Source organism: Bacillus rossius, chromosome 8 (genome assembly GCF_032445375.1).
Source record: "Bacillus rossius redtenbacheri isolate Brsri chromosome 8, Brsri_v3, whole genome shotgun sequence".
Classification (NCBI taxonomy): Eukaryota; Metazoa; Arthropoda; class Insecta; order Phasmatodea; family Bacillidae; genus Bacillus; species Bacillus rossius.
The window spans coordinates 44,931,837-44,948,631 of record NC_086336.1 but is presented as its reverse complement, the minus strand read 5'-3'; the positions used below and the strand labels follow the sequence as shown (position 1 = coordinate 44,948,631).

Below are 16,795 nucleotides of genomic sequence, written 5' to 3'. Positions count from 1 at the left end.
CGTTGTGGTCAATTTTGACATTCGGCGTTATGGTATTTCAGCGTTGTGGTAACGACCCGTTCTGCTGTAAAAAAAAAAGGTTTCGCTTCGGAAAGCGACGCTCCCCCGGCTGGAAGGATGGAGGGCCGGGCTCACCAGCTTGGACACGCTCCTCCAGTTCCAGGGCACGTCCCGCGCCTTGCTGTGCAGGATGTAGGTGGCCTCCACGGGGCAGAGCGCCCACAGCGCGGCGCACGGCAGCCACAGCAGCACCGTCCTCTCCACGCATGGCGTCACGTCAGGATCCGCCGTGTGCCACGTGAGGTTCGCGTCCTGCAACGTGGGGGAGAAACTGTAACCGTAACAGTTTCGGGCCCGTCCGCTAGATGGTGGCTTTCCACAATATATATTGCTAACATGGCTGAATTTATTGTGAGAAGCAGGGGCGTAGCCAGGAGGGGGGGGGGGTGTTAGGGGTTCAACCCCCCCCCCCCCCCCGGCTTTAGCACCAAATCTTTAATTAATTTCTTGTTCATCACTCAAACAAAATTTCATCTTAAAATTAATAAAAAAATTTACCATCGCAATATTGGTTTAAATTTAAGAACCGAAAACTGCTAAAATAGCACTATTTTACACCTTAAAATCCAAATTTTCCCGGGGGAGGACCCCTGGACCACCCGCTTTAATACGGGGGGGGGGGGGAGGGGGCGGCATGCTTCTAACACCCCCCATACACAAATCCTGGCTACGCCACTGATGAGAAGTAATATGTACATAAGCTATTATCAGACAAACAAACAAGTGAAAATTAATTCACTCTATTTTTGTTGCTACATATTTTGTGGTGTGGCAAACCAGAAATTTTTGAAATTAATTCACTCTATTTTTGTTGCTACATATTTTGTGGTGTGGCAAACCAGAAATTTTTGCATCTCCTACTCATTTATATATAACATGACATATTTTTAAAAAAAACTGTATTAAGTGTTTTTCGCACAATTGAAATCACTTATACTAAGTAATTAGTCGTCAAATAGATAAAATGACATTACTAACATGTAACTTTGTACTAAAACCTCTATCCCGAGTTTTTATTTTTGCTGGTAGTTATGGGCCCACCCAACAGATAGCGTCACATGTCGCGCGAAGTATGGTTTCAGTTTCCACTGGTAAGAGCCCGACTACAATAGTCCGAACCTGTGCGTGGTCCGTGTCCTTATCCGAATGTGAGTGACCGTCACATTGTCTCACCGTAAACTGCCCTGTCCACAATTGCGATGTCCGATGTCCGAATGTATTGATTTCTAAAGTTGTCATCAGAGCGCAGTAAATGTGCCAAACCAAATGTTTTTGTTTATTGTTTTGATGCTTTGTAGTTTGAGATTGAACTTATGAAAGTTGTGGCAGTTCAATATTATATATTTATTCAGTAAGGCAAAGTGGCTCTTCTTGACTTACAACACCTTCCATTTCCTTCAATAACAAAAACAAACACGTTTTCAAACGGGAACCGGAAATTAAAATATCGTGAGTGTTCTGTTCTTTTTCTGTGTCCGAAGTACACAGGTTGGGACAAAAAAGTTCAAATTGACGAATGTCTTCGGACCAGGTAGGTTCGGACCTTCGCCCACTTGACGCATGACGTCAGAGGGTCACGTGGACCAATGAGCGACGAGTGTCCTTCGGACACAGTTTAGGACATTGCTATTGTAGACGGGCCTTAAAGTTTCTGTTCTCAAAATGGCTTCGCAAGCTGGCTCCCAATATACCCTTAGGGGGTGCATTTGTGGGAGGGGAGGTTGCCTTTGGAAAGGAAAAAAAAAACATTATCTCGAGTGTTCGGCATGTTCCCAGTGCCTCGTGTGCGTGAAGTGGCGTAACTAGGACGCCATTGTTCTCGAAGCTTCGAGTGTTAACTCGGGGATTCTGTTGACGCGACACTTCGGAAGGCTACGAGAACTTTTCAGAGCGGGGCTTATAAGGTATGGAAGATTTCCGGCGAGTGAAGTGACAGAGGATGGTGGCGACACCAGCGAGCGATTGCCAGCCTGGAGAGAGCAGTGAAGTGAAGAGGACGAGTGATCCCTTGGCGGACTTTGTGTGAGAAGATTAGTGCTGTGTTGTGCGTGCGACGGACGAGTGAGCAGTGAGAGGCAGTGTGTTGAGACAAGAAATGTGCTGTAAGAGAGAAACAGTAGGAAGAGCCACTGTCGAGCACAGATCCAGTGGGGAGAGTAAATTGAGGACTTAATGAAAGAGTGATTAACTTGTGTACAGACAATAAATACACACTTTGCTGATTTTCAGCTTGTTGGGATTTTATGTACCTTCACTCTCATTTTTTGGTCTAGATTGACCGGACTACAATTACATTGTTAGAACTTGACGAATAGTGTAAACAATAGGTAATAAATAAAACTGTACTCAATTAATTTGACTATACTTTGCGGACCTTTTACTTCCCACTTGTAACAATTTTATTCGGAGACTTTTTGCACATGTGATTATTTTTTATTTAAATAATTTACCTATATTAAATCAATTGTAACAGACTTATTTATTTATCATCTATTTTGTCATACAAATCCTGCATTCATCTGTACCGTTGACGCAGTTTTGTCTAAATTATCTGCTGGTTTGGTCTTTTGGGTACGTCTGAGCGTCGCTGAATTTTCCCAAAGTTGCAAGTTTTCTGTATTTACTATTCATGTCGCAACTGTCACGTAGTTGTCAGCCTACTTTGTTAGTCTGTGCTGCAAATTTTTTTTTCTGCGTTCCTTCCACGGAACTGTCTGGGTAACATTACACATCAGTTGATATTGGCTTGTTCTCCTCGTGTTTACGTGTTTATCTTTGGTGTTCATTCTCGGAGGTTTTCTATTACAGCCAGTGTAAAATAAACTAGCAACAGGTTATGTTCATTTAATTATTTGAAACCAAACAGTGTTGTTTTATTAACGTAACGTCTAATAAATCGATGAACGCCGGCTGCACGCACGAAAAAGTGTCCTGTAACTAGGGTTACCAGACACTGATAATAAAAAAGGAGGACATTCAGCTCGCAAAAGGAGGACATTTCACTAAAAAGGAGGACAACATATTTTCTTAAAAAGCCATGAATTAATTACAATGGAGTACGATATTTTACAATGTTTTGGCATTTAATACAGTTTCAGTATAAATAATCAAACAAAATACGCATATACAGCATATTAAAAACACGTGCTTCTGTCAAGCTGTCATAGAACTACTTACTAGTGGGGTGACTGCGGACAGCGCATTAGCGCGCACCGCGCGCTTCACTCAGAGTGTAACTGCAGGAATTATCTCACTTTATAAAAAAAGCCGGACATTTTGGAGCATTAAGGAAAATCCGGCCGGACGCAAAAAAATACTTAAAAAGGAGGACATGTCCTCCTTTTGCCGGACGTCTGGTAACCCTACCTGTAACGCACATTGTCCCACTACGGATGTCCCACTACGGATGTGTCCTGTTATGCTCATTGTACGCATGCGTGGCATCTCTCTTCCACTCGATTGGAACAACCATCGATTTGACTTTTCAATTATATTTTCGTGGTTTGAATTATTAATATTATGTAATTTAACGATCGTCCACCGATTTTCAGCACAATCGGTACGGTTATTAATTTCCCGCCTACCACTATAAGAAATAAACATGGCGGACTACATACGTTTCTAAAACTTCAACAACACAACATATATATGTATGTATATATATGTGTGTGTGTGTGTGTGTGTGTGTGTGTGTGTGTGTGTGTGTATATAACATCTGAAACAATTGTTTCCAATATGGCCTCGTGGCCGTGCGGTTAGCGTCGCTGACAAGATCTGTAAAGTGTAAAAAGTGTATCAATAAAAACCTATTGAATTGAATTGAATTGACTACCAATCCAAAGGTTGACGGATCGAATCCCGGCCGCTGCGAAACTTTCATTTTTATACTTGTAAAAATAAATACGGCGCGCGCGATACTACAAAAGTAATAAATATATTTTAATTAATGAATGCAAATAAAAGTAAATTTATCAATTAAATTGTAGATTTCATTTCACTCCTTCTTTGTATCCATACAAAATAGTGATAATTCAATAAAAACGATTCAATTTTATTAATAAAAGTATGCAGAGGTAGTTTTTATCATAAAAAAGATAGAAAAATTTAAAAAAAAAAAAATTATTCCTCAAAGAATATAATATTTTTAATGCCTAAATGGTTTGGTTGCAAAAACCTATTACGGCTCAGTCTCAGGCCGAATATGATATTTCATTTTCTTTTGGATCAATCATTTCATCAATGATTTTGTCATGACGTTGTCACGTTAAACTATCGTCCGTAAACCGACTTTACAGACAACCAAATTTTTTTAATTTTATTGTAGTGGTATTATTTTGATGGGGCGCTAACCAACCGCAAAAAAAGTTCCCTGGATCTGGATGCAGTCAGCAGGACGGCGGAGCCCGTCACTTGCGCGTCCTGGTCGGAGATAACAGCGGGCTGGCGCGCTCGTGGTGACGCAGCCTGATAAGCTGTCGCCTGTCCGCGCTGACAACAATAACTGTCATGCGCGACGGACAACCGCCATACCTCATGCACTGGATATCACGATGAGGAAATACGGAGAGTTCGACACACTTAAACGATAACTGACATTTAATTTTTCTGAAAACATAAAATAATTCAAATTAACATTTTATATGTTGCATCATTATTTTTTTTAAAACTTTACCTAAAATAATTTAATTAATTGTTTTGCTTTGAATCGTACTTAAATAAGTCGCATATACTATTTTTTGCGAACATAGGTACCTACATTTGAACTGTTTATTTATCATTTATATAAAAAAAAATACACCTCAAAACATAATACATTTCTTGAAAACTTGAACATTTTTCAATGCGTGAAAAACTTAATAACATTGTATGGAACATTAATTGATTATATTCGGTGAGCTTCAAAACTTCGTATGTACGTAAATCGTAGAAAGTGAAATCAATATATGAGGTACTATGTGGAAATGCTGAAAACTAGGCGAAGGTGTAAATGAAGTGGCGGGACTTTAGGGAAGGAATTGATTGGATATTCCCGGTACCGCTGAAACTATGTATCGTGTAACTCGGCTCAGACTCGACAGCTCTCGAAAGAAGTACAGACAGTGGTAGGTATCCTTCTGCAACTGCTGGGTACCACTGTTGTGTGTGCTCTTGAGAACTGGAAAATGTTGGACAAGTTACGTGGCGCAGGCTATATGGCAAACGCAAACATTCGGGACAGGAAAATCCCGCCGAATGTGTTAAGAAGTAGACAAGCAAAGGGAAAATGAGCGATCATCGAGAGTTCTCGGGGACTCTCACCACAGCGGTTCTCCAAGTTCATTTATGGGTATTCACGCCTTGGAAAGCAACCACGGATTCATGGAGATTGATGAAGGGAAGATGGCATGGATAGTTTAGTGATATCTAACATCTAACTTCGGTAACGAGCAAATTCATGTGTTCTGATGTTGCAAATACACTTAAATACGAAACTCGGACACGAAATTAAACGCAGAAATTTTTGAAATAATACCGAGCGTGATAAATACACACGCAAATTGTGTTATCAACTAAATTTCTGAACTCGTATCACACGTATTTTTCCGCACCTGCCACTAGAATTCGCTGCTGGTGCTGCTACGTAGACTATCGACTAATTCGATTTGCAGAAAGAAAGGTTAAACTACATTATAAAACAGCTCCGATATAGGCGAAAAAGATTTTGGAAAAGAAAAAAAAACACTAAACCCCTGCTTTTTATTTGATTTTCGACAAGGAATCTTTTTTAAACACTGCCCATCTTGTTAAAATTCATTAAACTACTAACACTATAAAGTTTTGCTTTGAAAAATTTTGGTTTGCGCTGTCCGCCATAAATAGCAGCTTCGTCTTTTGCACATTTCCGTTCCTAACCAACATACTAAAACAAAATGTTTCAGTAGCATGGCGCCCGCTTCTTGACGGACATGGAATAAACAAAACACTAACCATCGTAAAGAAGGTCACGTGGTTAGAAAATTATTTTAATCGTCTCGCTTACATCAAGCTGCGCTATTGTAACAAACGATCCGGGGTTCAATTCACTTCGAGGACATGAGGGGGGGGGGGGGAAGCCGAACACACACGAACGCGGCCTCGGAACGGACTGGTGACAGGTGACTGGTGACTGGTGACTGGTGACAGCCCCTCGTGTTGCACACAGACAACTGTCAGTCGGTTGGAACGTGCGTCCCCACCGGGGTCGCACGAGCCAAAACGCCGGATTACTTCCGTCAAAATGTTTGCCAGTTCCCACCGCGAGAGGATGGGCAAGTGGAGGTCTGCTAAGGCCCGGTGCACACGCGCGGACATTGTCCGCGCGGTGCCGCTGCGGCGCCGGAGATGCCTTCTCGGAAGGCTTGACTGATAAGAAGTAATGCACACACAGCTGCGGCGCCGCAGCGGCACCGCACGTCCATTGCACGTCCACTGTGCTTACATTTTTGTCCGTAGATCCCACAGGAACGCTGCGGCGCCGCACGTCCAACTACGTTCCTTAGTACATTGGTGTCAATCGAGCAGTGCACACGTGCGGTCGATTGCCGCAAAGTGAGATGGCAGCATCACGTGAATTTGAAGACATATTAGATGTTGAACTCTTCATCGCAGAAGTTAAAAGTTATCTAGAGCCGTTGAAGAATACCATGATCGTAATAAAAATAAGAAGTGCGTGGATCAACATGTGCCGTAAATTTTGCAAATCGTTTGACGAAAAGGATGACAAGGAAAAAAAAAACAAAATATGTACGTATACATTATACTTTATTTTAATGAATGCCTATATGTTAATCTATATAAATACAGACAAGAAAGTAGTGTATCCAATAAACTTTTGTATACTAGGTACACAAAGAATACCCGTTTACGTTTGTACACATCCATCTCGTTAGTCAGCATCGTTCAGACTGTGCGGTATTTGTCCGTACTGTGTGAATGTGTTTCTGCTGCAACGTTGCGGCGCCGCGCGGACAATGTCCGCACGTGTGCACCGGGCCTAATACGCGGAGGGAAAACGTGCCATTAGTTCTTGTTCGGTGCTTGCAGACAGCTCGGCGCGGCGGGAAAAGTCTTATCATGCCGGCGGCTCGCGCGGTCGTGAATTTGAGCGGCAGTTTCCTCAATTATTTTGCTTATATTATTTCGTGTTTCAGCACATGAGTTTAAAAAAAAAAGATATATCATACTAAAAACTACACGTAATTGTTAATAATGTTCGCAGGCTTTCACGGCCATTGTTTGAAGAAGCTTGGCTTCTGGGTTGTAGCCGCCTTCCTTGTGGCGAATAAAATCACCGACGTTTCGGTCGACATTGCGAATTGCGACTCTGCAAATTACTGTGAATTATTCGCCAAGGACGCGGCTACAACCCAGAAGCCAAGCTACTAAAAGTGATTGTTTCTAATAATGTCATTATTTTAGGTCTTTTTTATTAATTAAATGCAGATTTGTATGTGCCAGTCCTGACTTGTAATGGAACCATTAAATCGTTTGGATTAGCGGTTCGCGTGTAGCCTTCGTCTTAAAACTATTTATCTTTAGTATATCATAAATTAAATCGATAGAAAATAGTTTTCCGAAAACCCTGAAAAACTCATATTCATGGACTTATGAATTATATAATAAAATGAAAAGTTTTAAGACAAAGGCTACTACACACAAACGGTTGGTCGAAACAAGTATACCACATGATTTTATGGTTCAGTACACGCTACACAGAAAAAAAAAATTTTTTAAAAGAAATTGATTGTGTACTTGTGTTTCCAACGTTTTAAGATAAATTGAAGTAACTTGTGCTTGTGTGTTTATGGAAGTTAATAGAAAATGAAGTTTTGATAGATGTCAAATGTCAGACAATTTACAAGAAGCGGGCTATATCTAAAGTTTTCTCAGGGTAGGAAACGCCAGACAGCAAACAAAAAAGTCGAACGCGAAAGTTTAAGGTCGCTCGATTCTTGCGGAACACAACGGGAATTAGTTGTAAGACGTAGCTCTTCCAGAAGCTAAACATTCTTTATGACAATACGCGTGGATAAAGATCTCTGCGCAAGACGGGAGAAACAAAATCGCGGATATGGTGACCTACATTCTGCGGTATGCCTTGGGGCATTCTAGGCGATAAAGTGCTACACTGTAATATTTTTTTTTGTAAATGGATAAGAAATATTCATAAAAAATACAGATATTTGTAAATTTGTACATTTACATTAAAACAACTGTTTCGCTACAAAATAGTGTTCCCAGTAATACTGGGTTCTGATTCTTACCCGCGCATTTATGCTGTGTGTTGTACCCGGTACCTCCGATAGTTAAAGTTATTTTTAAATCGTGCCCTGAATATCTTTCCAGTGTTAACGGCGCACATTAATAAGCATAATAAAACAGAATAAGATCCAATCATTCGATATTCGATTATCTTTTCCGTGGTTTAAAAAAATGATTGAATGAAATATCAATTAAAATAAAAATAATATGCACTAATTTTCGTAAGAAATGCTCATTATTATCTCTAAAAACATATTTAAATTATGCATAAATAACCATAGCCATATGTTGTACAAAATTACAGTATCTTTCTTGTAGTATTTCCAACTATTTCTTGGCAACTGGTTCCAAAGGATAGTCTTTTGTAAAAATACGTTAACTGTTTTCTTTGTAGACTGTTAAAAATTGTCATTCTAAAAGTACGAAGATCACTGGTTAAAAATTATCCAGGAATGTTCGAAATTTTACAGATACCTTCGTAAATATGCAGGCCTGAGTTAAGCTACCGTAAACATGAACTTACAAGAATCATCTTACAGTACATGCTGACGAAACCTTCAGAAATAACATTTAAAAAATACCTTGTAAATGTACAGCAAACACGCTGTTCTTCCTCCCAGGTGCTTGTAAATACTGCTCAGAACTGATGGAATCTGGCGTAATTCATACGAAAATCCGAGGTGCGTTCCGAAAGTAATGAGAGTGATTAAAAAAATAACACTTATTGGAGGAAAAAATAAATAAAATTCAATGTTATCTCCTTCAAAGTGTGACCCTTGCTTGGTAAAAAAAAAAAAAAATGTGTACTTTTTACAAGGAATATCCTTGGAAATCCTGTTTCCAACGATATCACTTGTGAAACTACAAGGCGGAGCTTTGTAAAATTGCATATAATACAAAGCCTTGCCTTGCAATTTTACAAGTGATATCGTTGGCAACAGGGTTTCCAAGGACTATCCTTGTAAAAGTACAAAAAATATTTTTTTAGAGTGTGATAAGCTCTACAGCTGTTCCAGTGATTTTTTTTTTTTTTTTTTTTTTTTTTTTCCCATTATTCTTCAACACAATGGGCGAAGTCATTTTCTAAGTCTGCGGAGAGCACTCGTCAGGGCTTGTTGAATGTTTTCCATTGTTCCAAGATGAGTCCCCTCGAGATGCAATTTCAGGCTGGGAGGAAGGGGGAAACATTTCCAGGCAGCCAGATCTGGACTGTAGGGCCTCTAGGGAAGTGTTGGTACGTTTTTTCCGAGCCAAAAAAAAATTCGCGCATGGACAGGGCAGTGCGGCACGGTCCATTGTGATGAAGAACACATGAGCAAATCACGTGTGAAAACAAAGTTGATTTTTTTTTTATGCAAAAGGAGTGGTTCATTACGGGTTCGTACCTCAAGGCACCACGGTCAACAATCGAAAACATTCAACAAGCTGTGACGAGCGCTTTCCGCATGCTCGACGGAAAATTACTTCATCCATTGCTGTGAAGAGTGGGATAAATCTCTGGAACAGCTGAATATCTTCTCAATGATCATGCTTTCAAAGAGATAGCATTGAAACTTAATTTTTTTTTTCACAGTAAATATGCCGTTTTGGAAGACACTCTCGTTACTTTTGGAACGCACCTCGTATATTGAACTAAGAAAAACACCTTGAATTTATTTTAGGCTCGTTATTCGCTGATATTTCCGTAAATTCACAGTAGTTCCTAACGGTGTACATACGGCCTCTGAATGTACACTTTGTTAAAACATCACACTGGAAAATAAACGATCTGTGTACAGACAACATGACAGTTCTGCAACATGTTTGTAAGACAGTAGTGACCAGACTTGAGTAACAGCAACAGAATGATCCACAAGTACCTATACACAGAACATTCCAAACCGCGGGTTTTCAACTCGCGGCCCGCAAGGCCCATTTTCGCGCTCCGTGAAAGCTTTAAAAATTCAGTAATCTCAAGTAAAGTTACGAAAAATATTTCAAAGCTCGTTGAAAAAATTATTTGATTAGGCTACATAATTTATTTCAGTTTGTCTTTAGTTTCTTTTTTCCTTGGTCATTATTTAAATATTAAAAAAAAAAAAAAAAACATTCGAAATTCAATTGCTCTGGTTTATTTGAATAATTTTTTTTGTTCTTTTATTTTACTCTAAAATAAATAAAAAAAATTGAGTAATTAAAAACTATTAAACTTTATTTTAACTAAGCAATGCATATTTATTTCATACTGGCGCCTCCAAAAGTGGGCCTCAAGCCCTTACAAGTTGGACACGTCTGTTCTAGGCCGTAGTTTATAATAAATCCATATGTTGCAGGAACACTTAGGCCTATATGGAACATTAACAAACTTTCACGTAACTGTCCCTATAGCCACAGTATGGATGGGTCGTGGGTAGCGAAATTTTGTTCTTGACAATACTTCTATTTTTTCTTCAAAACAATTAAGAAGACTAAAAAAAAGCAATGAGTTTATTTTTCGAGAAAATCTTTTCCTTCTTTTTTTTTTCAGGAAAAAATATGGGATTTATTTAAGTTTCGAAAATTTGAAACGCCTGTAGACGGTTAAATCATCGCGGTTTATCATCACAGCCTATGAGAGAAGAATATAAGAATATATTATATGTAATTTCTTTCAAGACATTGTTCTCCCGTAGATAGCTGACGGTGTGAATGTGAAACCCAACACGTATCAAGCTGCGCCCAGAAGTAACAAAGTGCCAAGTCTTCTGAATGTATATTTCGCTTTGCCCGACGCGCAGGGCTTAACTGAAATGCGATTCCCACACGCATCTTGTCAGAGAGAGAGAGAGAGAGAGAGAAAGAGAGAGAAAGAGAGAAAGAAAGAGAGAGAAAAAGAGAGAGACACACACACACATATTTCGTTTCATGACTTATGTTTCGAAAAAAAAAAAATTGTCAATCCCGAAAATCCCGGATTTAGGAAATTTATATCCCGAAAATTTCGGGACTTGAAATGGGCCGAAATTCTGGATACCAGGATAGAATCCACTACCTACAGTATAGTTCAAACTGACTATAAAAAAAAAAGTAGGGCCGCGACGTCTTGGCGGGTCGACTCCCTAGAGCTCAGCGACCTTGTAATCGACACGTCCCTCCTTGTCTGCTCCGCAGATAACAACGGCCTGGAAGTCTCCATGCCGTTCCGAAAACATTAGTCGAGAACAATCTCACGTACGGTGCAACACAGCGCAGATCTTAATGATACAAAGATGCGATAATGCTTTACGGTAATTTATTATTTAAAGGTAGCGTACTATTTGCTCGACTGGGCAGCTTAGTTAAACATAGTTAAACATAGATATACAATACTTTAAAAGTTAAGAACTAAATTTGTAATTGTGGGTTGCTGTAGAAAACACAATTAATTAAGACTTGCAGCTAACTCCCTCGCTGATGCTTACTTTTCCATTTGGTTTGGCTGAAATGTGAAGACGATCGACATGACACTTTCACGCACTTCAAGAACCTTACCACTTTTATGCACACGGGTTGGTATTTTTTCCATAACAGCACTCTGAAAGAACCATTTTAGTAATTTCGAGGGGTCCGAAAACCATATTTATAACAAACCATCCTCGCGTATTTTATAGTCTCCTGTTGTTGTGCTTGCTTTATAAACAAGAGAGGCTCCAGGAAGGAAACCCTGCCTAGAACCAACGCTTAAAACTATCAGCCTGTGCGCTGCATTTCCTGTTGCCATTACCTACACCTTCAACGTCACCTTTCTTTTGCCAACATTTCTGAAAGGTTAAATTAGTGTCAACCCAGGATTCATCCATGTCAAATATATTCTTCCCAGTCTCCCTGCACTGTTTCATCTGAGTCAGCTACCGTTATCGCCAAGCAACAACGTCAGATCTTTCGAGAAGAAGCATTCCCTTATTTTGGCTTCTTCTCCACACAAAACCCATTTCTTTGAGTATTTTACGCAGCGATGTCTTTCCCTAACTCCATCCGAATTTTTTTCTTTCAAAACTGGCAGTAGTTTCCTTGTCGTTTTTTTACTGCACAAAATTCGTGGCTAGTGTGTCTGATCACTCTTCTATCAAAGTCATCAACTGACAACAAACGTTTCCCAGTTTTTTTTTTTTTTTTTTTTGCTTGAAATGAATAATTAAACATGAGAGGCTGTTTAACGGTCAAATAAAGGAGTGATAAATAAATAATGTATTAATAAACATTTATATATATCATAAAATCATATATATCATAAAATATATAATGCAATATATAATGTATATAATGTAATATAATATCATGTAATATAATGCAATATAATGTGTAGCAATATCGGCTACACTTGTAGATAAAACATATTCTAACAAGCGGTGCAGAAAGTTTGGAAAATTGCCAAATGCAAAACAAACAAACCGCGGGTGAAATTACGGGGAATGCGTTGAAAAACTTATAATGTTGTTGTTTGTTTTTTATTTGGCGTCTCTCTGTTGTGTTTTCGGATGCGCGAAACTGATCTTTGGCTTATACCTGTGTATCGCGCAGCTCTTTCGGTTGCATTTGTTAGAGGTACTAGCAGACATATGTTGGCAGCTTCTTCATCACAACACTGGATTACACTACTTCTAATTTCCCTCTCCCCACTATGTATTACTTTATTGTATCTTGAACGTCCTGCGTCGGGCTCCATTGTTCACTTCAGACTGAGAGCGTGGCGCCTGATGTTTTTGCTATGAACCGCATAGCGGCTGATGTGCGCGCGCAGCTGCTTCCCCTCTCATTTACTCTTCCCCGCTTCCCCGCAAAACGACACGCCAAGACGTCGCGGCCCTACAGTACGTCAGTGAATGCAATAAATATATGCAACACCGCAGACGATAAAATAATATACTTACCGTAGGTTCTTATCGCATTACATAATCGTCCATGAAATATTTCTAAGCGACACTTTTTTTTTCGTCACGTGCGCCGCCAAAGAAATCAATTTACTTAAGATAATTAATCATTAGTATACAAGGTGATTGTATATCAGTAGTCTAATCTTAATTACGGTATACAGGTTGAGCCTGAATTCTATCGACAAACTTTACCTGAAGATTCATCGCAAAAAATAAGTTTAAAACTTATGGTATTTAGTGCTACCCAAGGCTGGTTGAAGCCTGAGCGGAATAATTATTTCAGTTAAAACACCGAGCGTCTGGAAAATGTATGGAAAATAAAAGTGTTGCGCCAAATTTTGCCAAAGAAATAGTTTTACGACAGCGACGATATTTGCAGTGCTTGTTAAAATTTGTTCAACTAAACATAATCCAGATGTACAGTGTTCAATCTTCAATACGTTCTCTATTATTTGCCATAAAGTAGTTGTTCAGATTTAGCTTCAATGACATTTACGACCTTAAGTTGTTTTCAACTTATTTTGTTCGTGAAAAACATACAGCCGAAGTTACTTGAACTGTGACTCATCTGTATAGTTTTTTTTGTAACTTGCATGGTTGGAGAAATGACAAACTTTTCTTGCATGAACCTTACGTACATAGGTTTGCATAGAGGGGCGAAGATGGATGTATGTATTATAATATTTCTTTAAAACAAACCGTAACGCACGGATTTCGTGCGTGCGTGCGTGCGTGCGTGTGTGTGTGTGTGTGTGTGTGTGTGTGTGTGTGTCTGTGTATGACTGTGTGTATACATCATTATTATAAATGTGTATTGGAAAATTAGGCAAAGAAAAATTAGAGGATTAATATTTTAATGTATGCATAAGTGCAAATATTTATTTCACGAAATCATTCAATGAAGTAAATATCCTGAAACCATCATCTGAGTTGTGATTGGCTGAGGACAAGACGAGAATATCCCGAATGTTTCCGAACCACAATCACAACGCCCAGCAAGTGATTTCTTACGAGAAAATAATAAGAGACCATATATACATAAATATGTCCTAAAGTGATTATTAAGGGAATTATGGACCCTTAAATATCAGAATTGTATAACAAAGTTTTAGAAAATATCCGAAACTATTTGCAGCTAAGCGACATCTTGGCAAGTAAAGTTTTTTTATAACTGAGAACACCTATAAAAACATGGACGATATCATCATCCTCCTTCAGTAATAAAGTGGGGGTTGTCGCCTTTTTTTTTTTTCGCTTGCAATTTTATATCACAAAGCTATATAGGATTTTTTTTATTTGAAAGTACATCGAAATTAACAAGACACTCTCAGATAAGCCGTTATCTCTAATTGCGTACGTATCGGATGCAGAATATGAATTAACTGCGACAAGAAACGCACCCTTTACACATCAGACCAGGGCGTTGCAGTGAGGTGGCAGAATTGTATTGCGACGACAAAGTATACGCCCGTGTGATGTAAAAAGGTCAGAGAGCCGACAAGTGCAGCCCTTCGATCTAGACAGTGGCGGCCCTAGATAATGCGGGGCCCTGGGGGGGGGGGGGGGAGAGAGAGAGAACTAATATTTGAGAGAGGGTTAAAGATTTTTGAAGTTACGCCTTTTTTAGGCACGTTATAAAAAAAAATAATGAGTGAATTTTTACGATTTGCGCGCACAATGCAACTAAATTTTCACAGGATTAAAAAATATATATATATTATATGTGTGCTTTTAAATCTTATACTTTGGTGATTCATATTGAAAACTGGTCCATTTAATTTAAAAAAAAAAAAACATTTATTTATTGTGAATATAAGTGAAATAAATTATGTTTAATGCGTATTTTAAATTGAATTTATATAAGTGAGGATATGTTCCCGTAATTAACGATGTCAAGTTGCTCGTAAGCTACCATTGTCGCTGGCAGGGAGTGTCTCTGAAAGGTTTAGTAGTCTCCTGGCCGTTTTCATGGGTGTTTTTGTGAGGTAAAGTACCCGTATGTGAAATTCATTTGCATTATAAATTATTACATTATTATTTAATAAATAATAAAAATTAATAAAGTATAGTAAAAATCAGCATATTTATTAATTACTTTACCAAACGTATTTATAATACCACTACAGAACTTTTTATTATTTTATTTATATTAATTATTTGCAATCAAAGATAAGTTAGTTTTTTTTTATTGCGACAAGTATAACTTCTAACGTAGGCCCCTACATAAATACACGCACATATTTTTTAAATATTTATTTCTCATTGAAATAACGATATTTAAAGTCGACGTGACGTGCTGGATGGAGACAAGCGCGGAACTGGAGCCGACGTACCTCAGTGTTGGGGCGGCACCACCAGTCCATGGCTCGCAACCATCGCCAGAACCACGCCGTAGTAAGAGCGCGCAGTTTGCCCGGCAGCGCACCGGGGACCACACACGCCACACTAGCAGCCCGAGCTGCCGTAGTACGCGCTGTGCGGCAGGTCAGTCCCCCTTCCCGCCCCGCCCGCCCCCAGCCATGGATCAATACGGCGGGACGTCCCACCGCGCACGACCATCCCGGCCATAGCCCGCGCGGGGAGAGCAGGGGTGAAGCACCTCTGTCACGTCCTCTTACCTCGTCTGCGACCTGCGTGGAAGGACAATATCCGTGCAAGAACACCCCTTCCCCATATACCGCTGAGCGCCAGCAAGAGTATCCACTATAATGTCCGTGCAACAACATCCCTTCCCCATATACCGCTGAGCGCCAGCAAGAGTATCGCCCACGATAATAATGAAACAACACCCCTTCCCCATATACCGCTGAGCGCCAGCAAGAGTATCCACTACAATGTACGTGCAACAACATCCCTTCCCCATATACCGCTGAGCGCCAGCAAAAGTATCCCCTACGATAATCATGAAACAACACCCCTTCCCCATATACCGCTGAGCGCCAGCAAGAGTATCCACTATAATGTCCGTGCAACAACATCCCTTCCCCATATACCGCTGAGCGCCAGCAAGAGTATCCCCCACGATAATAATGAAACAACACCCCTTCCCCATATACCGCTGAGCGCCAGCAAAAGTATCCACTACAATTTCCGTGCAACAACACCCCTTCCCCATATACCGCTGAGCGCCAGCAAGAGTATCCACTACGATAATCATGAAACAACACCACTTCCCCATATACCGCTGAGCGCCAGCAAGCGTATCCACTACGATAATCATGAAACAATACTCCTTCCCCATATACCGCTGAGCGCCAGCAAGAGTATCCACTACGATAATGATGAAACAACACCACTTCCCCATATACCGCTGAGCGCCAGCAAGAGTAAACCAATACAATATTCATGCAACAACGCTTCCCCATATACCGCTCAGCGCCAGCAAGAGTATCCACTACTATAATCATGAAACAACACCCCTTCCCCATATACCGCTGAGCGCCAGCAAGAGTATCCACTATAATGTCCGTGCAACAACATCCCTTCCCCATATACCGCTGAGCGCCAGCAAGAGTATCCCCCACGATAATAATGAAACAACACCCCTTCCCCATACAGACCCGTATCAAGCCTCTGCGAGGCCC

At 39.9% G+C, this 16,795-nt stretch overlaps 1 protein-coding gene across 1 annotated transcript in view; it reads right to left on the bottom strand.

The window, feature by feature from the left end:
* Positions 1-16,795, bottom strand: part of LOC134534832 (ATP-binding cassette sub-family C member 3-like) — a 114,234-nt gene that overhangs the window by 69,463 nt on the left and 27,976 nt on the right. The window contains exon 2 of the mRNA XM_063373457.1: positions 136-312. Coding sequence (XP_063229527.1) covers positions 136-312 — 177 coding nt within the window. The remainder of the gene's footprint in view (positions 1-135; positions 313-16,795) is intronic.